General features: G+C 34.8%; 2 protein-coding genes across 8 annotated transcripts in view; one reads left to right on the top strand and one right to left on the bottom strand.

Moving 5' to 3' along the window:
- Pde6 (phosphodiesterase 6) overlaps positions 1 to 4499 on the bottom strand; it is a 229210-nt gene extending 224711 nt beyond the window's left edge. For 4 of the 5 annotated variants that reach the window (XM_065358742.1, XM_065358741.1, XM_065358743.1 and 1 more), the window contains exon 1: positions 4284 to 4499. The gene's annotated coding sequence lies outside the window, so the exon portion shown is untranslated. The remainder of the gene's footprint in view (positions 1 to 4283) is intronic. The other variant, XM_065358740.1, reaches the window with a different exon arrangement.
- Positions 4500 to 12607: 8108 nt separating this feature from the next.
- Positions 12608 to 21485, top strand: LOC135840511 (uncharacterized). 3 transcript variants are annotated; one of them, XM_065357107.1, is made up of 7 exons: positions 16412 to 16547; positions 16658 to 16915; positions 16989 to 17270; positions 18237 to 18535; positions 18622 to 18787; positions 20934 to 21023; positions 21098 to 21485. In XM_065357107.1, the coding sequence occupies exons 2-7, from the start codon at positions 16690 to 16692 to the stop codon at positions 21154 to 21156; spliced, it is 1122 nt and encodes a 373-aa protein (XP_065213179.1). In that variant the 5' UTR covers positions 16412 to 16547; positions 16658 to 16689; the 3' UTR covers positions 21157 to 21485. The 3 variants fall into 3 exon arrangements, with proteins under 3 accessions (XP_065213178.1, XP_065213177.1, XP_065213179.1); XM_065357106.1 differs by lacking the exons at positions 16989 to 17270; positions 18237 to 18535; positions 18622 to 18787; positions 20934 to 21023; positions 21098 to 21485 and adding exons at positions 12608 to 12784; positions 12898 to 12960; positions 14008 to 14365 and having other exon boundaries at positions 14454 to 16547; positions 16658 to 16790; XM_065357105.1 differs by lacking the exons at positions 16989 to 17270; positions 18237 to 18535; positions 18622 to 18787; positions 20934 to 21023; positions 21098 to 21485 and adding exons at positions 12608 to 12960; positions 14008 to 14365 and having other exon boundaries at positions 14454 to 16547; positions 16658 to 16790.
- The last annotated feature ends 6033 nt before the right edge of the window (positions 21486 to 27518 follow it).

Genomic DNA, 27518 nt, shown 5'->3' with positions numbered 1-27518 from the left:
CTTCATTTCAATAAAAGTAGAAACTTAGCAACCAACGCAATCATCAACCAATATGGTGAAAGCAAATGCAAAAACTATCTTACAATCAGCGAATAGCTGATGGCTTGTTTACAAACTAATCCTCAAAATTGGATTTTGGCGACGCTGAAAGGCAGAAAAAACTTGAATTCTGATCAAAATGCAAAAATAAATATAAATATTCCAATGAAATATTAATTGTTGCCGATTTGAAAGCGGTAAGTTTGAATATTGGAGGATTTTTTTGAACCAGCAAGATCCTTAAGAATGGTCATTAAACCAGGAATAAGTAGATAAATTTTAAATGACTAGTAGCTCGTCAAATAACAGGTTGTTGAGAGAATTGAATTTGAATATCCTTTTGCTTTTTTTCAATACAAACTAATACTTGATGCAGCGACCCTCCAACTACCAATTTCTGAATTTTTTTTAACCCTTTCGCACCAAATATTGGTTTTGCATCCCACCTCCAATTTTTTTACATTAAATCGTTCCTTGGGCATCTCTAACTACTCTAAGCAACATAAGTTTGTCACCGATTTTTTCCTCAACTAACACTCAAGATATTGAGGTGGGAACACATATGTCCCAGCTGTGGACTTTGAATATTTGTCCCGGGACAGCATATGTCCCATCAGTGTTTAAAATTTGCAAAAATTGCTGGGACAAGTGGGACAATACCAATAATATCATTCCAGTATGCAAAAAATCATGCAAAAAATTTGTATTTTGGATGCAAATGAGAAAATTTTTTAAAAAAACACACTTTTGCTAATAAAATCTTGGAATTTTAAAAATTGACATTTTTACGAAATTTTACCAAAATTGAGACATCAATTTCCTTTGACAGAGGATTATTTCTCTGTGAGTAATGCATCAAATTCGATGAAATTTGGACATACTTAGTATGCAGAAAAACATTCTTGACAGACTGAAATCGTCCTTTTTTTCGATTTCTTGAAAAAATAACACCCAAAACAGCTCAAAAATATCAAAAAATTATTGAATAAAACGTATTCACATTTTTGTTTTTGGATTTGCTCCCTCAAAAAGTAAACAAAATTAATTTGTTTATACCAAAATGTAGCTTATCTATCTATTTTCATGTATAAGTTCGTTGCTGGGCACAATCACTCCCTGTGTTTGCAATAAATTTTTAATTGCTACCAACAAGTTTCTCAGATTTCACATTTTTACTGAAAAACACGTTTTTGCGGAAAAAATAATTCACAGTGTTGCTATAACACGAGCGAAAAAATTGGGAGTGGTCTCAATCGATTCCTGACACTTCACTCTACTGATGAGACCTAGTCCGCGGGAAAAATGTGTCCCAGAAGTTCCCAGCAGATCTGTTCAAAGTTGCTGATGCTGTCCCAGCCGGCGCGAAAGGGTTAAACTAAAAGGAACAAGTGGCGTTGACTTATTCATTTTTACTAATTTGAGGTTGCTAAGCTCGAATATCAATTTTTTGGATTCGACCACTCAGTGTTTCTTCAGTTTTCCATTTTGAAAAAAAAGGAAATTGGGCCACACTGAAAGGTTGAACAATGAACATAGAAAATAAATTCATTTCAGATTTTCCCTCGAAAGTACCTATGTAATTCTGAGTTTTTTTTTGGAATCTTGTTTTTTGGGAGAGAGGGAGGGAGGGAGAGAGGGGCGTAAAGATTTATTGAAAATTGGGAAAACTCATGAAAACGCTCCAAAAGCTCACAGAACCACTGATATCTATAGCTGTATGTTTCAAAAAATGAAAAAGGATTAATAACATCTGTGGACCCAATTCCACATCAAAAGAATCTAAAAAAGAGATTTCGAGATCACCTGGAACATTTCGATTCACCTATAGGTATATCACGTTATAAATTGAGGAGCTTGGAATCAAAACTCACTTTTGACACCAAAAATCGATATGCGTTTTTTTGCGGATTCGGATACTTTTTCAATTTCTCTATCACCCTACAGAATCCATTTTTCCGAATTCGGCCCCAGTTCTTCACAATTTCGTGTTAAAAAGTGCCCTTGGAATCAAAACTGTATTTTCAAGGTCGCATGGCAGTCTACAAAGCCATAAATAATTCAATTGCAACTTCGGAAGAATTTTCTGATAGTGAAAATAGCGAAAATGGTAGTTTTGAATTTGGAAGTTATGCAACTCAGTAGGTAAAAAATTGGATGTATTGAGCGCTCAAAACTTTTAAAGCTCTCTGGAGGCGGAACAAAATACTCTACAGAAAAATGGAGTCGAGGAAAATTGTAGAGAATTGAATTTCCAATCGACTTATTGTCGTTAGTTTTTTTCTAGGGTGCTTAGTTTTCGATATATTTGCAAAAGAATGTATAATTTTTGGAAAAATTCAGCGCTCAAAACTTTTAAAGCTCTATGGAGACGGAACGAAGCATTCTACGGAAAAATTAAGTCGAGGAAAATTGTAGAAAATTAAATTTCCAATCGACCTAATGTCATTAGTTTTCTTCTAGGAGGCTTATTTTTCGATATATTTGCAAAAGAAAGTAAAATTACCCCACCTTGGAATCAAAACTCACTTTTGCCAAACTTGATAGCCATACTGCAACGATATGGCAACTTGAAAAAAAAAAATTTCTCATGGAATCCTATTTAGTAGTCTTACTCAAGAGCTCGACACACTTTGCGGCGTTTTTTTCATCAACGCACTTGGCGAAATCAGTTATTGTCCTTTTTCTCGAAACTTTGTCCGATGGCAAAAGTGAGTTTTGATTCCAAGCTCCTCAAATACTTGGATTACTTTTGGCACCGTCTAGACCATCAATTAATTAAGGGCCTTTCTAACCCACTTGACAATAAATTCGCCGCTTTCAGCCGAAACGCCGGTTGTTTTTGCATAACTGCCACTTAAAATGCGCTCAAAAACGACAGTGAATTTGCCGGTGAAAAAAATGCCGGCTACTTTTAAGAAAACAGCTACTTAAACAGCCAGCGAATTGCAGTTTTTTTTTATTTGCCGAATCGCCGGTTAGCCCTAGTAAAAAGTCGCCGGCTACTTTTATAGAAACAGCCGCGTGTTGATTCGCTGATTACAATGCACATGCGCAACGTATGTTTCACAACTCATTTTCACAAAATTTAAAGGAAAGTACGAAGTGCGGTACATGTATACCGCTTGAAAACAATCATTTTAACGTTGCTGTGATAGCTGAATGGTGAGTGCTCTGGACTTCCACGCAGGAGTCGTGGGTTCGATCCCCGCTTGGGTTCAAAATTTTTTGTAGTTTGGTAGATTTTTCGGCGTTTTAATGAAATAAACAGCCACTTTAAACGGCCGGCGTTTTTTTACCAGCAAATTTACTGTCATTTTTGGGCCAGCTTTTTCACCGGCTTTTCAACCGGCGAATCTATTGTCAAGTGGGAAATTTGGGACAAACAGAACCAAAAATTAGATATCACCAAGTTTAGCGAATTCACATTCAAAAGTCTGCAACTGGAATCGGTATTTACTCGTATAGGAAAATTACTCGAGGACGTTTCAAGAGCCCATGGTATTCGCCAATCACCTGATTTTTTTTATCAGCAGTTTATTATCATGTACAGAAAGTGTAAGCTGGCGTGTAAGTGTTTTAAAGCGACCGATAATAATAATAAAGTTGCGGTATAGGTGTTTTAAAGAGGTATTTCGCGACACTGGTATCACATGGGCGTAAAATTCCGAATACACACACATCGAGCAAGTGTATATTGTATACGTATGTGGTACGAGAAGAGTATAAGTAAAGTTCAAGTGTGTATTACGCAAATTTTCTGTCAGAGGTATACCTATATAATAACGCCTAAGCGCTGGCCATGTGTTAATGGGCATTAACCGGACTAGATATTCACACAGGAGTCGTTTGGCACGGTTAGAGTCGCGGTGGCGGCGACGACTAATTACGTAACAAGTTTTCAAATAACCTTAATTTTTTTTTCACTTGCATTGGAAGTAATTACAACGCGACGCCGGAAAATATCTATATACGAAGAGACAACAAAGTTGGATTAGTTATTTCTCTCGTTGACCGAATCGGCCAACGAAGAGAAAAACATGGATAATTTTTATAAATGGGATAAGGGTGCTTGTGTTTTTAATTTAATTAAAAAAACACCGGGTGTAAATGCGCAGATAGGATATAAATTCTCGATCGGTAATTAGTATATTATGATATTCTGATAATACAAACGAATGAAAAGAACAAAATAACTAGGTATTGTAAAAAAATTCACAGTTAAAGAGTTTTCATTTTCAACGTACCTTGTACGGATCCGCGATGCCAATTAATTACATAATATGATTAATTCGTACAGTACATAATAATGCAGACGATAGTTGTACGCGAGTAATTTACGATAGAACACGTTATATAAATATTAAAACTTGTTTACGTGTGATGGAAGCCGAAACGGTACGCGACGTATGATAAAACACTTCGTCAGCCAAGATATTGCTAACTATCTACGCTGCTGGGCTTAGAATCGTATACGAGTACCGTCGAATCGGATACCAAACCAGGGTTACCAGTTGAAAGTTTTCAAAAAAAATTGCAGCGCGCGAAAATATACGTACATTCGCGAATGGATGAGGATGACTTTTGCCTTGCGAGAGCCCAACATGAACGTAAACAAAATGCCAAGCGATAGGATGAAATGCCGCAAATGTTTGTGTTTTTTTCATCCCGTTATATCGGCTATCTTTTGCGGCGACTAGTTAAATAAATTGCTAACGTCAGCGAATCGTCGTCGTTGCGTTTGAAAAATCGCGCCAAATTGTACAGTACACGTATAATGGAGTTGATACGTTCGTGAGGTTTTGCGGAAAATGAGGCAAGAATGGAGGAAGGTGAGAATTGGGAGGTTGAGAATATGTTGTTGTGAGAGAATTTTTATAGATGCTCGATGAGGGCTTTTTTCATAACAAGTTCAAAGGATAGGTGGCGACGACCTTTTTCTTCCATTTTTTTTCCTATGAATTTTATGTTTTTGGTTCCATCGCGATTTCAGGAAAAAGCATGATCTGAAACCCCGGAACCAAAATTTCAGCTGCTCATTTCCAGTTGATTTGCGATTTTTTAAAAAAAAAGAAAAATATAAATAGGAGCCTACTTATTCAGTAAAAATGATGGAAATTAGTCCTGAAATTGATATCAACTCCCTTGAACGGAATTTCACCATTTCTATAGTCATTCCAGAGCCTCCAGCGCGATTTTTGAGTTACTCGATGATTTAAAAATTTTTCCAGAAAGCTTGGAAATTACTTTTGGCAGCTGAGAATCGAGCTGTGGCTTATTCTCAACTTCATTAACGAAGCGAGCATTTCTTTTTTAACCAGGAAAGTTGAGGAAAAAAATTCAAAAATATCAAAAAAAAATTGTTTTTGAGGAAATGTTTGAAATTTGCATGAAAGATTGTATCTTATGCAAAACTAGCCCCTGATCGAATCCAAATTTCACCATTTTGGGACATTCTGGAGCCTCCAGCACGATTTGCGATTCCTTCGGAATTTATAAATTTCTTCAGAAGGCGTGAAAATCAATTTGAGCAGCTAAAAATTGAGTTGTGTCTTGTTGTGACCTATGATTAACTTGTTTAACTAATTTATTTTCATTCCAAGCGATTTCCAGCGGACATTATTTCTTTGACCAGCAAATTCATGGAAAAAATTCAAAAAAACAAAAATTTCTGTTTGAAAGAGACATTTTTGAAATCTGCATGAATGATTGTATCTTCTGCAAGACCATCCCTCTGAATCCTAATTCCTTCACTTTGGGCCGTTCTGGAGCCTCTAGCACGATTTTTGATTTCCAGAATGCGTGAAAATTAATTTGACCTAGCTTAATAATAGGTATGTATTCTCGACCTGGTTAACTAATTTATCCGCATTCGAATTGATTTCCAGACGGAACACTTTTTTTTGACCAGCATTCATGAGGATAAAAAATTCCAAAAATCAAGAATTTTCTGTTCGTAGGAAAATTTTTGAAATTTGTATGAATGGCTGTACTTATCTTGTCTAAATCTAACCCCTAGAATCTGGTTTTTATCATTAAGTACTAGTCATTCTGGAGACTCCAGCCCGATTTTCGATTTCTATAGAATTTTTAAAATTATAGGTACTTAATGAAGGCACGAACATCAATTTGGGTGGCTGAAAATTGAGTCTTGTGGCTCATTCTGGATCTGACTTTTAGACAGACTTCTCAAGTGTTTTTTTTTACCTGGAATTTTAGTTTATTCGTATTCTTCTCTTAAGTGAGTACCCACCTATTTATGCAATACGTAGTCAAAAAATATTTACACTCAGCATGTTCGTCTATTAATTGGTCCAGGTGTGAATGAACCCGTTGCATAGGTAAAGAATGAGCCGCAGCTCGATTTCAGCTTGGCAAAATTAATTTCTACGCCTTCTGAAGAAATCTAAAAATCTCGAAGAAATTAAAAATCGTGCTGGAAGCTGCAAAACGACTGGAAATCGTATAATTGGTTCAAGAGAGCTTATGCTACTTTCGGGACTAATTTTCATCATATTTTTAAAAATATAGATCACCGAAATAGCCATTTTTGGATTTTCAAAAATTCGTCAAAAATTCTGAGCGAATCTTTTACAAACAAATTGAGTCTAATTTTTGTGATAGTATTGTAGCTGCCAAATTCCTCGTATCATTTATAGGTACCTAACACATTTTACATTTGATTTTTCAGTGCTTCATTCGGGGGAGAAAAACCGTTTGTGAACGAATAAAGCAGTGTTTTTATTGGTAGATTGAAGAACATTTCGTTTGCTTCATCTTGTCGTGTAGGTATCATATCTGATTTGCTTTTCAAGTGATTCAGTCGTCCTCGAATTAGTCGTTCTTGAACGAATCATCTTCAATTCTTACTGCTGGGCTTGAGCAAGTCAAATTATGCTACGTTCTCTTTCACTGAATTCGATAATCAACGTGTTCATCTTTTAATCGGCCAAAGGTGTGGATGAACTTGTCATAAAAGGTTGAGAATGAAGCCACAGCTCGATTTTAGCCTGCCAAAAATTAATTTCTACGCCTTCTGAAAAAATTTAAAAATCCTGGAGAAATGCAAAGTCGTACTGAAAGCTGCACAATGACTAGAAATTGTACATAATTGGAAAAATTATGGTCAATTTCGGATTTTTAAAAATTCATCAAAAATTGAAAAATGATTTGGGCAGCCAAAATTTTGGTTATAGGAGTTTCAAACCATGCACTTTCCAAAAATTGCGGTCCTGTTCCAATCGAGAGCAGACATCTCATGCCTAAAATCATGGGTTTGCCCCTCTCTCCTTTCCCTCGTAAAATCCTGGCAACGCTGGTGGTGAATGCTGGAAGTGCTAGTACGTAATGCTTTCGAATTTCAGCACTGGTACAAATTCAAAATTTTAGATTGCATTTATTTTTGTGGTTCTATTTCAATTTCATGAATAATTTTTTGGATTTAAACTTTTTATATCAAAATAAGTACCTACCTACTAAAAAAAAAAAAAAAAACTTTAAAGATTCAAAAAAATAGTCAAAATTGGTTGCCTGAGAAGTTCTGTTCCCATAAAAATCAACATCAAGAATTGAAAAGTTCGTCTCAACCCAAAAATGATGGGAGAAAGTGCCATCTTGAATTTTGCCCTTCTTACCTCTCATTCCTATTACCTATAGAGAATATAAAGTACTCATCCATCCTTAAAATTTTTCTACTACGTCGACATTACGGCATTTTCAAACATATCAACAGCCAAAAAAAAAGTCACATCGTGCTGTAAACACACGAAGAAATTTTTCAACAGACGAAATCTGTACCTTATGGAGCAGATTCGCACGATTTATGTAACGCTCTAATTTTTTCCCATACCTACGAGTCGAGAAGAGTGTTCTTTTTACACACGTATCACAATAGAGAATAATTTCCAAGCTAAACGAGCTTCGCCACAAATACACGAATTTTGCGTAAAACGCTACAAAAAAAAAGGGTTATTTTTCAAAGGTAATGAGTACGTGTTATGCGCGGTTACGGTGCGAAGTTTTGGAGGCATTTTTTTTCACCACGGTTTGTTGAAGAGGTACGTACTACGTAACTTTTTTCAATACGTGGTAAATACTTACGTTACGTACAGTCGGCGTGGATGGTAAAATCTACCTAATTCGTGATCCTCTCGTTTCAACGCGCAGCGGTCGATGAAGTCTCGGAAAATGTACCTCGGTTTGCATAATGGACTTTTTTTTTTTTTTACAGATACCGATTTACATTTGGATTCGCGTTGAGTGGTTCTTCAACACGGTTCGAGTTGTTTCATCCAGATTTCAGCGACGTGACGTGTTTTTGAAAACTCGACAAAAGATTGCAAAATGAAAAAGAAAGGGTTTTAATTTTCTTAAAACGATACGATCTGTCAAAAATGACAAATGGAAATATTACCTAAGTATAAGAACAAGCTGATCACTTCGACGAGCATTTTTCATTATTTCTAGGTGAATGAATCTCGACGAATTTAAAGATATTGAGGGGAAATGTTCGAGAGGAAGTCGTTCATTTTTTTTTCCTATCTGTTTTTTGCTTATTCGTCTTTTTCTTTTGATTCATACTTTTTTTTTTAAGATGATGAAATTTCTAAAAATGAATTGAAAAGTTATTGAAATAAGTGTGATATAAGGATGGTTTTTATCGAGTATTTTTTCCTCATCATGTACCTACCTACCTAAATGAACAACCAGAGACAACTTTCAGGACTGCAGATGTTCGTGATAAAATTTCGAGCAAAATTAAAACTTTTGGTTTAAAAAATGATGCAGAAGAATCGTTTACGAACGAATGAATCATTGAAAAAAAAGAAATCCAAAATTTTCGATACAAATCATTCCAGAACGACTGAATCCCTTTCACCATCAAATAAAATGCAAAGAAAAAGAACGTGGCAAATAAAAATTGTGAATAATCCGTTCGCGAACGATTTGCTCAGACGAGAAAAATCGTTCGCGAACGAATGAATCACTGAAAACTCAAAGACATCTATAAATCACATAATGAAATTTTGAACGTTTTAATCTTATCATTTAAAACCGGCCTCGATACGTTCACGAACGATTAGGCTCAGAATTGAAAATCATTCAAGAAATGACTGAATCAGTTTCATAGTTCACTACTTGGGTACCTTTTAAATAAAATCCAGTGAAAGAGAAAGTAGAAAATTTATTTCTTTTCAAATCCACCAGCTATAACAGGAGTGGGAAAAATCGCGTGAAAATTTATTCAAATCATGAATCACCTCGAATCACCCATCTGGAGAATCTTTTTGCAAAATTAGTCGAATCGCTGAATTGATTTTTTTTTAGAAATCACTGCTTTTGTTCTTTTGTTGTTTTTTTCTATCAGTCATTGTTTCCGAAGGTACCTAAGGTAAGACCGCCTATTAGTACGCGGTTAAGGTTTGAGACGCTCCAGCTCCCAGAATTGTGCATAAAAATTTATGAAATTTTGTACACATAAACTTTGAACCCTTGGCTACATAACTGCTTACTCACTTTTGAGTTTCCCATTGCTGTTTTTTTGTAATAACGCAAAAATGAGGGCAACTCAAATGCGTACTAATAGGAAGGTACCTTCCTATTAGTACGCAAACGTCCGCCTAAAAGTACGCATGAGTAAATACACGTTGAAAATGGTAAAAAATCCAACAAAAAGCACTGAAAAGTGTAATGGCATATTTAGAGGGAATTACTGTGAAAAAAAACAAATTAGCAATTCAAATATCCGAAAAAGCAAAGTTTTCAGATTTAAAAAAAATACATTTTTTTGACATCATATTTTTTGTCCATTTTTTTAAAATTAGCGTCAGTATCATGATCAGACTTCATAATCTTGAACTTAGATGGACTAAATACCAATTTCAGCTAATTTTATTCATTTTAATGCAAAATGATCAAAAAAATGAAAATTTACATGCAAAAATGATGCGTACTAATAGGACTTAGGAGGTGCGTACTTATAGGAAGTTTTTTGTTCTGACATAAAATGATGTCTAGCTCTACAATAAAATAATATTTTTGAAATGTCTTTTTTTTCATAAGAAACTACATAAAATTACGGATCGATTGGTATAAGATACTTACCAAATAACATTATTTTAATATGTTCAATCTCATTTCCCATTTTGATGAAAAAAAAATCCAAAACACAGTTTTTCATTCAAATTGTTCTCATAGACAGAGTTTTCAATCAAACTGCGTGATTTTTTCGGAGAAACTAGGGTCATTAGTCAGCTACGTCATGGTGTGGTCAAATTTTCGATCAGTGTTACCAATCGCGAGAAAAACGCAATGCGTACTAATAGGCGGTGCGTACTAATAGGCAGTTTTACCTTATAGGCAAATTGATTAAATTGTAGCTAATTCAACTTAATCAAAATTGAGGTTTGGACATAATGCTATCAAAAAACGCAATAGATCTTATCGGGTAGGAAAAGTTCAAAAATTGAACTGTGAGGAGAAAAAATGGTTCGAATCACCCACAGTCCCAGTTGACCACACGCTAGCAAAAAGCTAGCATTTTATTCGCGTTTTGATAAGTTGCTAGCAATTTACTCACTTTTTGTGGCCAGCATTAATTGTCTCGCTAAAAGTAAGCGATTTGCTTGCAGTTTTTCGCTAGCAAATTCAATTCTAGCAATTTTCAAGCTGTTTCCCAGCGAATCTCAGCTAGCTTTTACTTCACTTTAACTTGCTCGCCTTATGCTAGCATATCACTGGCGGATACTTGCTCGCAATTTTATGCTAGGACAGTTCAAGCAATATTCTCGCATATCTCAGCTAGCTTTTACTTCACTTCATTCTTGCTCGCCAGATGCTAGCGTATCACTGGTGGATACTTGCTTGCAATTTTAAGCTAGGAAAGTTCAAGCAATATTCTCGCATATCTCAGCTAGCTTTTGCCTCACTCTATACCTGCTCGCTTAATGCCAGCATATCACTGACCAATATTTGCTCGCAGTTCTACGCTAGGAAACTTCAGGCAATATTCTCGCATCTCTGAGCTAGCTTTTGCCTCACTCTATACCTGCTCGCTTATTGCCAGTGTATCACTGACCAATATTTGCTCGCAGTTCTACGCTAGGAAACCTCAGGCAATATTCTTGCATCTCCGAGCTAGCTTTTGCCTCACTCTATACTTGCTCGCTTGATGCCAGCGTATCACTGACTAATACTTGCTCACCGTTTTATGCTAATTACCTCTAGTTTCTGTCATCTGGCGACTTGGTGTTTTCTTTGTGGTCAAATGATAGGAAAAGTGCTATCTGCAGATCTTACGCTTACGCATTTCTCACCAAACCTTTTCTGCGTTATTTATTCTAGCAAAATGCGAGCAAGTATCTTCCATCCCATCAGCGCGCATACCAAAAATCCCCTCCTTAATTTGCATGAACATTTATACGCATAGAATATAAAAACCATACAAATTATGAGATCTGTTTTATGTAAAATCAGTCAAATTGCGAGATCCTGAGATCCTTTTGCCGGATCTCGTAAGTTTTCTCATATGCTACGTTGCTTGCGAGCTTCAAAAGGGAACCCTGTAACACACATTTTCAACCGGATCTCGTTTTACCTATTTATTATTCATATACTTTATATCCAATTTTTAAATTTTAAGATAAACGACGTAGATTGCGAGATCCACCACCAAATCAGGTTTGGGCCGTTGGTGGATCTCAGTTTATACGAATCGCAAAATTGATGGTGGCAATGCATAGAAGGACTCTGTTTACGTAGTGTAACAAGCTTTGGAACGAAGTTGTAGGGTTATTATTTGAGTTTTTAGCATTTTTCGAAATTTTTAGGACGGATCTCGCAATGTAGGTACGTTTACACACTAGGTATATCTAGATATTTATTATGAAGAAAAATTCATCCGAATGGCTCAAGAAGGGAGGGAAGGAGGTGAGAGGAGCGATTGCCCTCCCCAAGCAAATGAAAATTTGGTGAAAACATAAGTATACCTACCTTACAAATAAGCGTTTTTTGCTTTATTCATATGAATGCATTTTTTCGAAAAAATGTTGACGCAGTTTCACTCGAGCGGTAGTTTCAACTTTGTTTTAATAAAGTAATACTTATGATTGATTTTTTGAAAATCGTCACGAATGTAGACTTTTCATACTCCAAACTCCTGGCCACGCTACGGGTACCTACTGTCTTCTAAGCCTGGTGTAAATGTGTGCTTCAAATTATAGAAACCAGTGTTTATTTCATTTCATTTCATCGAATAAGTATTCTGTTTAGATCATTCAAGTGATCCACGAAAAATACTCCTCCACATCGATGTTCTGAAAGACCGCTAAGTATTCTACAGCCCCAACCAAATATTAGATGAATCTTCGTAAGTCTGTTCACAATGGTATTTTTACATTACACCATAGGTACCAACAGTTTAAGGAGAGCAGCGAATACTTGCATTCGATAGCCGGTATAGCTCATTGTACGTAGGCCTATGTAAGTAGGATCTGTGGCGACGTGGCGACAGATAAAATAGATAAGATAAGATAACAAAACTTGCGCATTACTCCTCATACCTATAGTTACTGGTTTCTTGGAAACAGTAGCGTATTAATTTCGCCCCGAGTGGAGGATATCTGCCACGTTTTGATTTTTCGATCAGTTGTGTTTTAACTTTGTGCAAGTTTGTTCGATTTGGATGACCAAAACCGGTGCATGAACTTCATCTACCTATATGGATTTGGATTTCTTTATGCAGACAATAGTAAGTACCTTCATACTTTGTAACCTTATACCGTGTATCGATTAATATTCATTGTGTGGGTAACTATTTTATAAAATTCGTGAAACTTGACTGATGGGATACATACATTTCAGGGCGATAATTGTACTCAAATTCTGATCGGTTTCCTTGTAACTACGTTTAATTCACCGTCATAAGTAAGTACCGACATGATTTACATCATTGATACATTAAAAGACAATACATATACAGTGTAATTTAGAATAAAATGTTGACCATTCGTAAGTACATCAGTTTAAGACACGAGCGGAGAGGGGGCACGTTCTAGTTCTCAAAAATTCCAAAGGTCTTGATTTTTTGCCAAGTAACAATAATTGTCGAAAATTCTATTCTCACTTTTATGCCTTCCTTTTGTACCAGAACATTGGGAAATAAAATCTACGTAGACTTCGAATTTGGGTACATGTCGAGAAATTTCAAAAGTTGAAAATATACAAACCCCGCCTCACCTTTCCCTAGAACTAATGAAGAGAGGGGCAATGATGATATTTTTTCTTACTTTTCTCATGTAGGGAACCTACAAAAAATGTTTAGAAAAATCGAAAGACCTCGACCAAACGACAAAATGTAATGACCTCAGACTCGTTTTGACGAATGTCCCTGAAAAAAAAAGCATTAAGTAAAACTTGAAAGAGGTGCAGATTAAATTTTTTGCGAAAATTTTGATCTAAAGTCAAAGCATTTTTGGTAACTTTTCAACATTTTTTAAAGTACCTAGTGTGTCAGAGTCAAAAATCTAAACAAAATCAACTTTTAGAAAGGTACATATTTTTATTCGTTTTTCGAGAAAATAAAACATAGGAAATATCTACATAACAGCTGATTTGAGACTTTTTTTCGATTCCTCATACTCGTCAACACCATTTTTATGTTGATTTTCAATTCTCCTGTTAAGAAGATGACCATTTCGAATAAACAAAAAAACGAATATGTATGTACATTTTGATCAATTGTAGATGAATGAGAATTTTTCGCGTGAAAAACACAATTTTTCGCAGAGGTGAGAGAAGGAAAATAAACGACATTTTTTTCAGTTCTATAATTTTTTTCGGTTCTTCAAGAATACTCCTAAACATATTTTCAAAATGAAACCGAGAACTGATTTTCTTATCATTATCCGAGGTACCTTTTCGATTGAACCATTCTTGATCATAATCCTTTTTTGTTATTTCTTCCAATCAAAGGTGAGCTCATGATACACACAGTTCCATTCTACAATACGCGAGTAATTACGTAGATCAAGAATATTGACCAACTTGGAGCATAGGTACATATTTTGAATTTTCTGCAGTTGCGGTATTGTTGAAAATTTTCATTGTTTCGATACTCTACTGCACGTTCTAGATTACTGTCTTATTTGTTCTTAACATGCTGAGAAATTTGAGAAATTTGAGAGAATCGAGGATGAGAGTTCCATCAAAAAAAGGGTTCAAGAAGAAGAAACGTTTTTATCTGTATAAGGGGAAGAAAAAAACTGAAGTGTGTTCAGCAAGGTTTTACAGAGAAATTGGAAAAGACTTGGCGAAATTTTCATCCGTCGAGGTACTTTAATTACATTGTACCGATGTACACTTGAATAATAATTTGCCAAATGCTTATATCTTTTAATGTCAAAATTCAATCATTTCAGATGAAACCCCCAGTTGATTCAATTTCCAAATCTTATAAGCATAAATCGTTCGATGCCTCTACCAGTTTGATCGACTTGATAAATCCCAACTCGTCTACTATTTCAACATCACGTGTAAACCTACCTCGAATGCCATCTTGTGAAGGTTCAAGTTCGGATGAATCTGAAATGAGTGATGCTTCATCAAACAGTACTGACTCTGATGAAAATTTATCATCTGATGACTTTGATGCATATGAAAACATGCAGTTCTCTTCATCAGAATCTTTTGAGACTGATATATGTAATGACTTTAATATTCAAGAAAATCCTACATCAAGTTGTGCTGTTCAATTTAGAGAAAAGTTGAAAGTGTGGGCTGTAAAACATCGTGTGACCAGAAGTACGGGCAATGATTTGCTCGAAATTATAAATAGTAGCGTACCTATTGCAGAATGTTTGCCCAAAGATTTTAGATCAATTCTAGGAACTCGATCCAACCAAATTGATTATAATTTAGAAACCCTTAAAAATGGAAATCTGGCCTACTTTGGTATACAGAATGTATTAAATTCAGCGAAAGATCCATCTGCTTTTTTTGATTTATGCAGCAGTACAATAGAAATTATCATAAATGTTGATGGGCTTCCGTTGGCCAAATCATCTACCGTGCAAGCTTGGCCCATTTTAGCCCATGTTCAGAATTTCGAAGTTTTTATGGTTGCTATATTCATCAGCAACTCAAAACCTGACGATTCAAACGATTTTCTCAAGAAATTTGTGACTGAAGTAACCCAGCTTTATGATAATGGATTGTGTGTTCGTGAAAAAAAGTATAGTTTCAAATTAAAAGCGATATGTGCAGATGCCCCAGCAAAGGCTTTCTTGATGAACTTGAAAGGTCATACGGGGTTTCACAGTTGTGTCAAGTGCCGAGTACGCGGACGTACATGTGAAAATCGTACCTACTTCAAAGATCTAAATGCTTCTAAAAGAACACGAGATGATTTTGAGAAATGTGAAAACAATCCTTTCTGTCACACAAGGTCATTACTAATGGATGTTCCGAATTTTGATCCTATCAATATGGTACCCTATGACTATATGCATTTGTTATGTTTAGGAATTATGAAAAAATTGATTGAATTATGGATGCAATCAATTCCTAGAATATCGAGACGAGTTCTAAAAAAAACACCAAAGGATATTTTAAACAATCGTCTAAAAACCGTGGCAAATTTTTGCCCTGTAGAGTTCGTCAGACATCCTCGAAGTATCGATGAGTATAAAAGATGGAAAGCCACAGAGTTCAGAACGTTTTTATTATATTATGGTACTGCTGTACTTATTGGTGTATTACCGACAGAAAAATTGAAACACTTTCAACACTTGCAATTTGCCATTAGGTTACTATTTAAAAATAAAATAGACAGAGCTCAGGAAATCATTCAGAAGTTTGTATCCACTTTTTCTACGCTTTATCACAAGTCGCTAATAAACCATAACCTACATGGACTGATTCATTTTGCCGAAGATTGCAGGGTATTTGGTTCGCCAGACTCTTTTTCGGCATTTCCTTTTGAGAACTTTTTATCAGTAATTAAAAAACTCTTCAGATCTGGGAATGCGCCTTTGATGCAAATAATTAATCGTTACAGTGAAATACTCAAAGTAACAGAAAAAAAATCTGAAAGTGCTAAGGTAAAAATATCACATCCTCATAAACTGCATAAGCAAATGTTCTCCTCATCATCAGAAAGAGAAATCGTGAATGCATATCAACGAGTTCACATGGGAAATTTTACATTACGTTGTGACCGAGATGGTGATCGCTTCTGTAAATTGAAGGATGGAAGTTTTATAAGAATAAAGGATTTTATAGAGGTAGTGAATCCTATCACTAATGAGTCGAGAATTTGTATAATTGGTGAAAAATTCATGGAGGTAGACTCATTGTACGATATTCCTTGGAAATCTGACGAAGTTGGGATTTATGAGGCAAGGAATCTCGAGAAAAATCTCCGATCATATGGCATTGAAAAGTTTCAAACAAAATGCTTTGCGTTTCCAAGTTTCAACCACGAAGGCGCATACGTCCTTGCTGAAATGTTTTAGGTATACCTTGATACATTTGCTCTCATAAACCAATTTGTCTTTTGTCAAATGTGTCCACAATTTACAGATACTTAGTTACCTATGTACTTAAACTGATCTTTTTTTTTCAGGAAAATCAGGAAAATATACGTTTCACAGAATTATGGACAAGAAACGATTTGTTGTTATCGAAGAACCTGATAAAGCTCTATTAGTTCTCCCTTCCATATGGGTCAACGACGACCGTACAATAAAGAACTACATGTTTCCTAAAAATAAGACAACACCCGAAGACTTGCTTTCCTTGTTTACTACAGTTCCAAAGGATCAATCGCGGCCTGATATTAAGTGGAAAAAATATAAGTACTCGATCATATGCAGCGAACATGGTAAGAGTTTTTCAATTTTTTGAAGTTTAGATGAATTGAGACGCAGATTTTCTATAAAATGGCAATTTTTTAGATGATTTCGATGAAGCCAACACGGCGTTGAGTAGTTTGGAAAACGAGCGTTCATCTGCTGCAGCTATGATGTCTTCTGCTGAAAAGTCAATGACGTCGTCGGACAAAGGAAAGAAATCTGCTGATGTTTCTTTATTTGATCCTATGCCACCCTCAAAAAATGATTTTGTCAGAACATCAACCAGCAGTGATCAATTTTCTACAATCATTGAGCATCTCATTGATATAAAAAACGGTCAAAATGAAATGTCTAAACGGATGCATAACTTGGAGGAAAACGATAGTAAGTTTGATAAATTTCGAATTTTGATAGGCATGATAAATTTTCGAATTTAGATAGGCATGAAAGATTCCAAAAACTTGAAATTCCGTTCATTTTTTTCTTTTATTAGGTACGAGTACTTTGATTTTTTTTCATTCTTAAGGTTCCCCTAATCAAGGTCACTATGTATACTCTAGTATCTGACGAAGTTATAGAAAAATTCTGCTTATTGCTAATATTTCCAGGAATCCTTTTTTCAGACTCTTGATTTTTTGCTGAAATTGCTAAACAGCCCAACCTTTCTCAAAATTGCAAAAAATCTTGCATTTTTCATTATTTCAGTCATTATAAAACTATTTATTCGCCTTTTTTCTCTCTGTTGAGCTTAATTCATTTTTTTCTAGGTTTCTTTGAAAATTGAAAAATTCTGATTTGAACAAATTTTGACCCTCCCCTCTCCTCCACCCTTAAAAACATTTCGTGCTAAAGGATGATTCTAATTCTTCACATTATTCATCCGCATTTTGCTCAAAGCTCAAACAGTGATAACAAGTTACAAAGCTGACCTCCTCACTCTTATTACTTTTTAATTTTGAATAATCTTTTATGAATACAGTTTTTGACCAATTCGTCGCTTTCCTTGCAACCTTTGTCTTGTCATGGTAATAATCACTCCCTCTCCTTGCTTTCAATTTTATGCACCAGAAATTCCCCTTGCAATTTTTTTCAAATTTGATGTCAAATCGTCACCAACTTTTCACGAAAATTTTCACTGAAAGAATCAACTTTCCAAAAATTGCCTTTTCCAACTGTTTAGACTGGTTTTCTTTAATTTTCAAAAAATGGTAACTACCTACCAACACTAAACCCTCTCTTGATTTTTGAATTTTTCAAGGTCTTTTGATGAATCAATGTACTTTTGAGAAATACCTACCCTAATAATGTAAATAGTATTTAGTGAATGTTTTCTGCTAAAATGTTATACAGGGATTATCAAACAAAAACTCGAACGGCTCACTGCAATAAAACAATTGTGCGAAGCCTCACTCGGATGTTTCGAAGTCAATAACTCGCCCGATAACACACCAACAAAGATGTATCGAAAATCTGCGAATGGTACTCCTCAGAAAACAACGTTAGAAAAAATCCAGAAAACGCCAATATTATCACCCTCCAAGAAATATATGCCGTGGAGGGTGAAACTAGGTTTTACGATTCGAAACGAGGAAGGCGTCCAAGAAGTTGATGGAAAGTTAGAAAACGACAAACAATATCTTTCTGCTTTTGTAAGAACCAGACAATATAATTTTCAATATTTAGTGTCATTTAAAATCATCTAAGTAATCAATTTTGCATAATTTTGGTTTCACAGAGATCGTTCCTAAAATTTGCGGGTAATCGAGGAAGTGACGCGAATACTAAAATGAAGTTGATTCTACCGGAAATCTTTGAGCCAGAAATTGTTAGTCAATACAACACGAATGGGCAACATAACAAAAAAAACATAACCACCACGTTGATCATGAAGGAGATATTCGGTAAGCTAATTACATCCATTTTTTTGTGAGAGCAACGTTGTTTCACTTCTCAAATCTCACTTTTTCCAGAGCTTTTGTCTCGCTTTGCTTCTGGTCCATTTTATTCCAAATTTGAATTTCTGAACAATTATTCTTCCAATCTGGAAAAATGCCAAAGCTGAGAGAAATGAATTTAAATTTTCGCATCAAATATTATGTTGAATACTTTTTTGAATTATAAATATTTGAGAGCTTTTGCCCGTCGTCGCTTCGCTGAAGCCTATGTTTTTTTTCTGAAATTGGTAAAAAAAAATGCTATTTGAATTTATAAAATGTAGAAGACTAGCAAAATCAACTTCTTGTGTAAGAATAACACTATTCAAGTTACTGATTAGTGAATTTTTGAAAATTGTCTCCTTCGCTTCACTGAAGCCCATTTTCTTGTTCAAAATTGAAATTTGCAAAGAAATACTGTTGAGTACATACAGAGGTCAACAAAATCAACTTCTGAAATCAAAAATAATATTGATTTTGGAGAGCTTTTGCCAATGCTTCATCCAGTGTTCCTGATTGCGTTGAAATTGTAAAATAGCACACCTGGGTCATTCCATGTCAACTCAACCAACGTTTTTGGGTCATGTCCTTCGATTTTGCTCAAATTTTTTTTACAATATCTACCCACCCAGGAAGTAAGAAAGCCGCAATCAGTTTGGCTCCAGCCCCCTCAGGGGGTGAGTGGGGGGCTTCCATTATTGTCACATTGTCTCGAGATACTCAACTTCAGCAGCCCATTCCTCCAAAACTATGATACTTTTATCAAAACTGATTTCACAGCTCAAAAGAGCATTGAATTTTGAACTTTTTAAAGTATTTTGAAGTTTTCAAAAGTTGAAAGTTGAACTTTGAATTTGAAAGTTCAAATTTCAAAATGGCGCTGTAAGTGGGACTATCATTTAAAATTTTGAAAAAATTTCCATAGATGTACATTTTGATACTTTTTTGAAATATTTAGGTTTCGAGATGGGACTCTTGACGGAGGGGGAGCACCCCCACCCCCCATTTTGGATGAAACTTTCAAAAGAAAATCTGGGGCATGTGATATATCGAATTCTATGTTTTTGGTGACGCTGAACACGAATATGACGTCAGATTTTTAATTGGACCCCATTCATGGGCCCTGGCACCTCCCCAAAGGAGGTCAAAGTTCAAAAAAGTGTTTTGTTCGTGCGACAGGTGGAATAGTACGTTTTTGGTGATGCTGAACACGAATATAACGTCAGATTTTTGATTTGACCCCATCCACGGCCCCCAACAATTTTTTTGGACTTTTACCTATTGACGTATTGAGGGAGGTTCTGGGGGCCATGGGTGAGGTCGATTTAAAAAACTATGGCTATATTCGTGTTCAGCGATATCGAAAACATACTATTACATGTGTCACACAAATGTAATCTTTTTTTGGGGGGGTTACCCCTTTGAGGAGGTGCTGGGGGCCGTGCATGGATTCAATTCAAAAATCTGACGTCATATTCGTGTTCAGCGTCACCAAAAACATAGAATTCGATATATCACATGCCCCAGATTTTCTTTTGAACGTTTCATCCAAAATGGGGGGTGGGGGTGCTCCCCCTCCGTCAAGAGTCCCATCTCGAAACCTAAATATTTCAAAAAAGTATCAAAATGTACATCTATGGAAATTTTTTCAAAATTTTAAATGGTAGCTCCCACTTAGTATCATAGTTTTGGAGGCATGGGCTGCTGAAGTTGAGTATCTCTAGACAATGTGAAAATAATGGAAGCCACCCCACCCACCCCCAGAGGGGGCTGGGACCAAACTGATTGCGGCTTTCTTACTTACTGGGTGGGTAGATATTGTAAAAAAAAAATTGAGCGAAATCGAAAGACATGACTTTCAAAATCGCCTTTTTTTGGTTGATTTGACATGGAATGACCCACCTATTTTCAAAGATGACGTTCTTTGAATAATACATTTGAAAAAATGTTCGGAACATATGGAGGGGGGAAAGGTTATGATTTTCTGAAAATGTGTTCTACAAAGTTTTAAAAAAGGCAGTGAAAAAGTGGAGATTTTCGCTTGAAAAATTCTGTTGAAACACCATGCTTATATTTTTCAAATAATTTTATATTTTTTTAAAATTCAATATAGATGCCATTGAAACACAGGACCTCAAAGCATCCAAGAAAGACATTTCGGTAGCCCTTAGTAAGGCCATGAAAAGGTTTGCAGGCGCACATAGTAAGTAATTTTAGTACGTACAGTTAGCATGAATGTGCACTTCTTCACTTTTCACTCCATGTTCTGAATTTCAGGATCAGCAGAAGAAAAGGAAAGAAGACGAGTTGCTCAGCAAAGCGAACAAGACGTGTGAAATACAGCCTAATTTTCGAAATAATTCTGCGAAAAGTGTAGTTCTTCGTTGTGTTGTTTGCAAAATATGTAGTTCTTCGTTGCAGTGTTTTTTTTTACATTTTCTCATTTTAATAATTTTTACTGATATTGTCGTTTTGTTTTTTTAATATCGGTTTTTTGTTTTGTAACTTTGTATACCTATGTTGGAACTCTTTTCTTTTTACTCGTCAATTATTGTCATTTTTTATATAATTTTTTTTTGAACTTTTAATACGTTGGAACATTTCAGTTTTTACAAATTAGACTGATAAATTTTCAAAAACGTTCATCCACACTTTGCTTGGGCATCATTTCTTTTTTTGTTTTTTAAAATTATTGTAAGTACTTGCTAAAGAAATTTTTGACTTAATGATGACCAAAATGAAAAGTGATTTTTTAAAAAAAATGTCACTGTTGAGAAAAATTAATTTTTTGCATCGAAAATGGTCTTGTTAATTTTTTTTTCATTATAGACATTCGAAAGCATTAATTGTCTTAAGGCCAATCTATTTCTGTAAGTTACTGAGTTCTTTTTTCGAATAAAAATATTTTTGTACTTAGTTCATGGTGTACCTATTTTTATTTTTATTCGGAATAAATCAAAGCCAGCTAATTGCTCGCTGTACCCTAGCAAATTTTACGCTAGCGCAAATGGTGCCGGAATTTGAGACACTTTTTTAAAAAAATGCTAGCAAATCAGTCCTGAATCAGTCGCCTTTACGAAGCAAAAACGATCCTGTAAAATGCTAGCTTTTTACCAGCTTTACGCTAGCGCTTTGCAGTTGAGATTTGATCGCATTTACGTAGCAAAACCGATTCCATAAAACGCTAGCTTTTTGCTAGATTTACGCTAGCGCTTTTGAGTTGAGATTTAGTTGCACTTGCGTAGCAGAACCGGTCCATAAAATGCTAGCTTTTTGATAGCTTTTTGCTAGCTCTACGCCAGCTGTTTAGAAGCAATTCTGCTAAGCTGATGCGACCTAACCGCAACTGATTTGCTAGCATTTTTTTAAAAAAGTGTCTCAAAAACAGGCACCATTTGCGCTAGCGTAAAATTTGCTAGCTTTTTGCTAGCGTGTGGTCAACTGGGGTGAAGTGAATCGTTGAAATTTTCGAATCACGAATCATTTATTCTTTGTTTTGGCGATTCGAATCAGTTCGAATCATTAAATTCTAAGAATCTCTCTAAAAATGATTCGAATCACGAATCGCGAATAGAAATAGGCCTACATACAAGATTCGAATCGTGTTCACTCATAACTCTTAAGCCATAATAAAAATTATTAAAGATGATTCTTTCACGAATGATTTGCTCAGAAATTATAGATCTTTCCAGAATGACAGAATCACTTGGAAATCGAATCAGAGACAAGATAAGATAACGCGAAACATTTTTAATCAACCGATAAAAATTGTGAATGATTCGTTCGCGAATGATTTGCCCAGAGGAGAAAAATCGTTCGCAAACAAATGAATCACTGAAAACTCCAATCAGATAAGTATAAATAATACCCATGAAGAAACTCTGACAATTTCAATCCTATGATCAAAAATTGACTTATTTCGTTCGCGAATGATTCGCTCAGAATCGACAAATTGTTCATTGGAACGACCGAATCACTATTAAATCAAATCCAGTAAAGAAAATGTAGCAAAATTTGACCTTATCAAGTCCATCAATATGAATTGATGATGATTCGATCGCGAACGATTTGTTCTAGAGTAAAAATTGTTCGCGAACGAATGAATCACTGAAAACTCCAATAACAATAATAACATATATAAATAAATAAATAAATAAATAAATTTATTCGACATTATTGGTACAATACATCTTAGGTACCTACTACACAATTTGACGACACCCCAAAAAAACCGGCAATTTTAATCCTACAATCAAAAATTGACTTATTTCGTTCGCGAACGATTCGCTCAGAGGAGAAAAATCATTCGCGAACGAATGAATCATTGAAAAACTCCAATTAGACATAAATAATACCCGTGAAGAAACTCTGACAATTTCAATCCTATAATCAAAAATTGACTCATTTCGTTCGCGAACAATTTGCTCAGAATTTACAAATCGTTCTGGAACGACCGAAACACTACTCAGATCAAATCCGTTAAAAGGAAATGTAGCAAAATTTGGCCTTGTATGTATTAAGTCCATCAATATGAATTGATGGTGAATCGATCTCGAACGATTTTTACTCTAGGACAAATCGTTCGCGAACAAATGAATCTCTGAAAACTCCAATCAGATATAAATGATACCAGATACCCATAAAGAGACTGACAATTTCAATTCAATGCTACATATGATCAAAAATTGACTCATTTTGTTCGTGAACGATTCGCTCAGAATCGACAAATCATTTTGGAACGACTGAATCACTATTAAAAATCAAATCCAGTAAAAGAAACTGTAGCAAAATTTGGCCTTATCAAGTCCATATTAATAGTGATTCGATCGCGAACGAATGAACACTGAAAGCTCAAATTATGACATGATGAAATTTTGACGGGTTTAGGTACTTCTTTTATCAAAAAGTGGATTCAATTCATTCGCTATAATGATTAGCTCAGAATCAAAGGATCATTTGAGAACGACTGAATCCCAACTAAATCAAATCCAATGAACGAGAACGTGGCAAAATTTGAATTTTGTAAAGTCTATTTCAATGAAAATTGAAGATGATTGGTTCGTGAATGATTTACCCAGAGGTGAAAAAATCGTTCGCTGATGAATTTTGAATAAAGCGCCTGGGTCATTCCACGTCAATTGGACCAAAAAGTGGTAGGTGGGTTCGGCGATTTTTTTGAAATTTTTCCTGTGGAAAGACCTTCTGAAGGGATGACCAATGGCGCAAATCGCAGCCCTCTAGCCCATTTTTAACGGCAGCCAAGGGGTGTCAAAGTTTTCAGTGAACCTAAAATATCATCCATTTCAGCAGTGGATTGCTCGATAACCGCGATACCTACCAAAATGGAACTTTTTCCCATAGTTAGAGGTTTTGAAAGACTTTTTGGTGATATCATAAAAATCAGTGTTGCCACTTTTTTTCGTACAAAAAATTAGCTCAAAAAGTTTCAAAACGTACGTTTTATATCGTTCCGACTCTCAAAAATTCTGAAAAAAAATATATTATGGACAACTGTTCATGCTGAACAACATATTAAAAAACTGGGATGGTAACTTGTAACAAAGTCGATTTAAAAAAATTTAAACTTTGCGAAAAAATGCGATTTTTTGATTTAAAACATGAAAAAAAGTTTTGATTGGTAAAGTTGACCTATTTGACCCCTATTTTTACGTATCTGTTGAAAAAGTTGAAAAAACCCCTTCACTCGGTGAAATTAACTCATCACAAAAAAATCAAAATTCAAAAAATTCAAAAACTAGACAGCTAAGCAAAGCTTAGCTGCAAAGTGTGCGTAGCTAGCTGCCTTTTCTACAGCTATAACCGTTATTACATCTAGGTAGTGCATAAGTGAATCAACCATGTCACAGTAATGAGAATTTTTGAAACTCTCACTGCTTCAAAATAATAATTGTTTTTCAGTGTTTTCATATTTTCCAAATTACAATAGGTATTTCAGAATAATTTATAAGCTTGTATTGCTTCTAAATTAAGAAATTTCTAGTTGTTTTTCATAGTTTGCATTGTTTTAAAATTTACAAAATTTCAAATCAATTTCCCGAATTCCCCATCGCTACAATTTCATAAAGTTTTCAATAAATTTTCAGAATTTTGCATTGCTGCTGAGTTAGGAAATTTGCAATCAATTTTTAGAATTCACATTGCCTCTAAATAGTCAAATTTTGAATAATTTTTCAGAATTCTTATTGTCTTTAAATTAAAAAATTTCAAATTCAATTTTCAAGTTCATATTGTCCACAAATTGTAAAACGTTTACTCAATTTTTGGAATTTACATTGCCTCCAATTTTTCAGAATTCTCATCTTGTTCATAAATATTACAATACTTATTTCATATAATTTTCAAGTTCACATTATCTGCAACTTACAGAACTTTTAATCAATTTTTGGAATTCGCAGCGTCTCTAAATACAAATTTTCATATTATTTTTTTTAGAATTTCCATTGTCTTCAAATTTATAAATTTTCAAACCAACTTTCAGAACTTGCTTTTTATTCTAAATTAAGAATTAAATCTTATAAAATATGTTAAGAATTTGAATTGCCTCTAAATTACACGAAAAAAAATATGGGTAATTTTTACAAAAAAATTTAACTAAATACTGGTATTTAGCACAATTAAGTACCAGATCCCATTCAATAATTTTTACTGTAATCGTATAGTAAAAATTATGATTTTAATAAATTTTGCTATAGGTACCAATAGTAAAAATCATTTTGTTTTAATAATTTTTACTAAATCATGATAATAAAAATTTCATGTTTCAATTGTACAAAAATTAGTTTAATTACTCATTTTGAAGTAATTTTTAAATTATAAGTAAAAAGTTGAAAATTATTCATATCAAGGTATTTCTTACTATACTTATGGCTATAGGTAGACAAAAAATTAATGAAATGAATTTTTAGTTAGCAACCCCATTATCATGTACTACATAGGTAGTAACTCCAAAGAATTTACCTATCCAATTTTCCTACGAAAAATCTGTCACCTACCTACTTACCTCATGGGGATTCGAACCTGGGTCCCTAAATTTCCTATTCCTACCTACATGCCCTATCCACTCAGCCACCAATTCACTACGAGGGTTGGGGCATTAAAATAATATATTTGTGTGGTAAACGCCCCACCAAACCACTCCCACTTGGAATTTACAGCTAACAGACCGGGGGTGTAACAGGGTACAATGAAACACAGCTGGTGATGGAATAGACTGGGGGTATAGCAGGGTAAAATGAGCGGCAGGTGTTCTACAAGTCCCCTTTTCCCTTTTTTAGGATTTAATGCATTAAAATAATGAACTAAAATTGCAATTACTCAGCAATTACCCATCCGAATTGAATGAAAATAAATCTATACCCTCCGCCTTAATGATTCTCAAATGGTGTCCAATAGGTACAAAAAACGGTTGGATAGCTTAAAAGAACATTCATTGCAATTGAAATTTCAATTTCTCAAAGCGAAACCAATAGTGTGCTACGCACACTAAAAAGCAAATTTTATTTTTTTTGCTGTGAGTGAGATTTTTACCAACTTTTTCATGAAATACGTCAGAAAGTGGTCAAAATAAGACTACTGAATAAATTTAAACTTTTTTTGATGTTTGAAATTGAAAATTGAATTTTTTTGAATTTTGATTTTTTTGTGATGACTTCATTTTATTGAGTGAAAGGGGTTTTTTCAACTTTTTCAACAGATACGCAAAGATAGGGGTCAAATGGGTCAACTATACTGATCAAAACTTTTTTTCATGTTTTAAATCAAAAAATCGCATTTTTTCGCAAAGTTTAAATTTTTTTAAACCGACTTTGTTACAAGTTACCATCCCAATTTTTTAATATGTTGTTCAGCATAAACAGTTGTCCATAATATATTTTTTTTAGAATTTTTGAGAGTCGGAACGATATGAAACGTAATTTTTTGTACGAAAAAAAGTGACAACACTGATTTTTATGATATCACCAAAAAGCCTTTCAAAACCTCTAACTATGGGAAAATGTTCCATTTTGGTAGGTATCGCGGTTATCGAGTAATCCACTGCTGAAATGGATGATATTTTTAGGTTCACTGAAAACTTTGACACCCCCTGGCTGCCGTTAAAAATGGGCTAGAGGGCTGCAATTTGCGCCATTGGTCATCCCTTCGGAAAGTCTTTCCACAGGAAAAATTTCAAAAAAATCGCCGAACCCACCTACCACTTTTTGGTCCAATTGACGTGGAATGACCCGCCTACTCCAATCATGAGACAACGGACCATCTACCAAAGAACTCATTTCCATTTGAACAATGGCAACACTGCGGGTAAAAAAAAGACAACATGGAGTTGATTCTGTTCATCTAAAGAAAACACTTATTTATTTTATACTTCCATTTTCTCCCCAATAATTTAACCTACAATAGGCAGGTAATTCACTAGGCTGTCATAATTTCAGTAACTTACGGCTATGAAAAAAGGGAAGTGCTTAGGTACTTATTCGAAGTGTAATAATCTTTTGAATATATAGTCTAACTTTCCGCTATAATTTCAGTGCCTTCCCTTAATAAACCAAAATCGAATATACCTCCCTAGCACGCCGAAGGAAAAAAGAAAATGGAGGAAACGTAGGCCAAATTTACCTCAACTTCAGACCTAGTCCTCCTACAGACAAGATATAAGGTAGGTACTTTTTGCATAAACCAT

The sequence above is a fragment of the Planococcus citri genome, chromosome 3 (genome assembly GCF_950023065.1).
Source record: "Planococcus citri chromosome 3, ihPlaCitr1.1, whole genome shotgun sequence".
Taxonomy (NCBI): domain Eukaryota; kingdom Metazoa; phylum Arthropoda; class Insecta; order Hemiptera; family Pseudococcidae; genus Planococcus; species Planococcus citri.
This window is presented reverse-complemented; position numbering and strand designations above follow the sequence as displayed.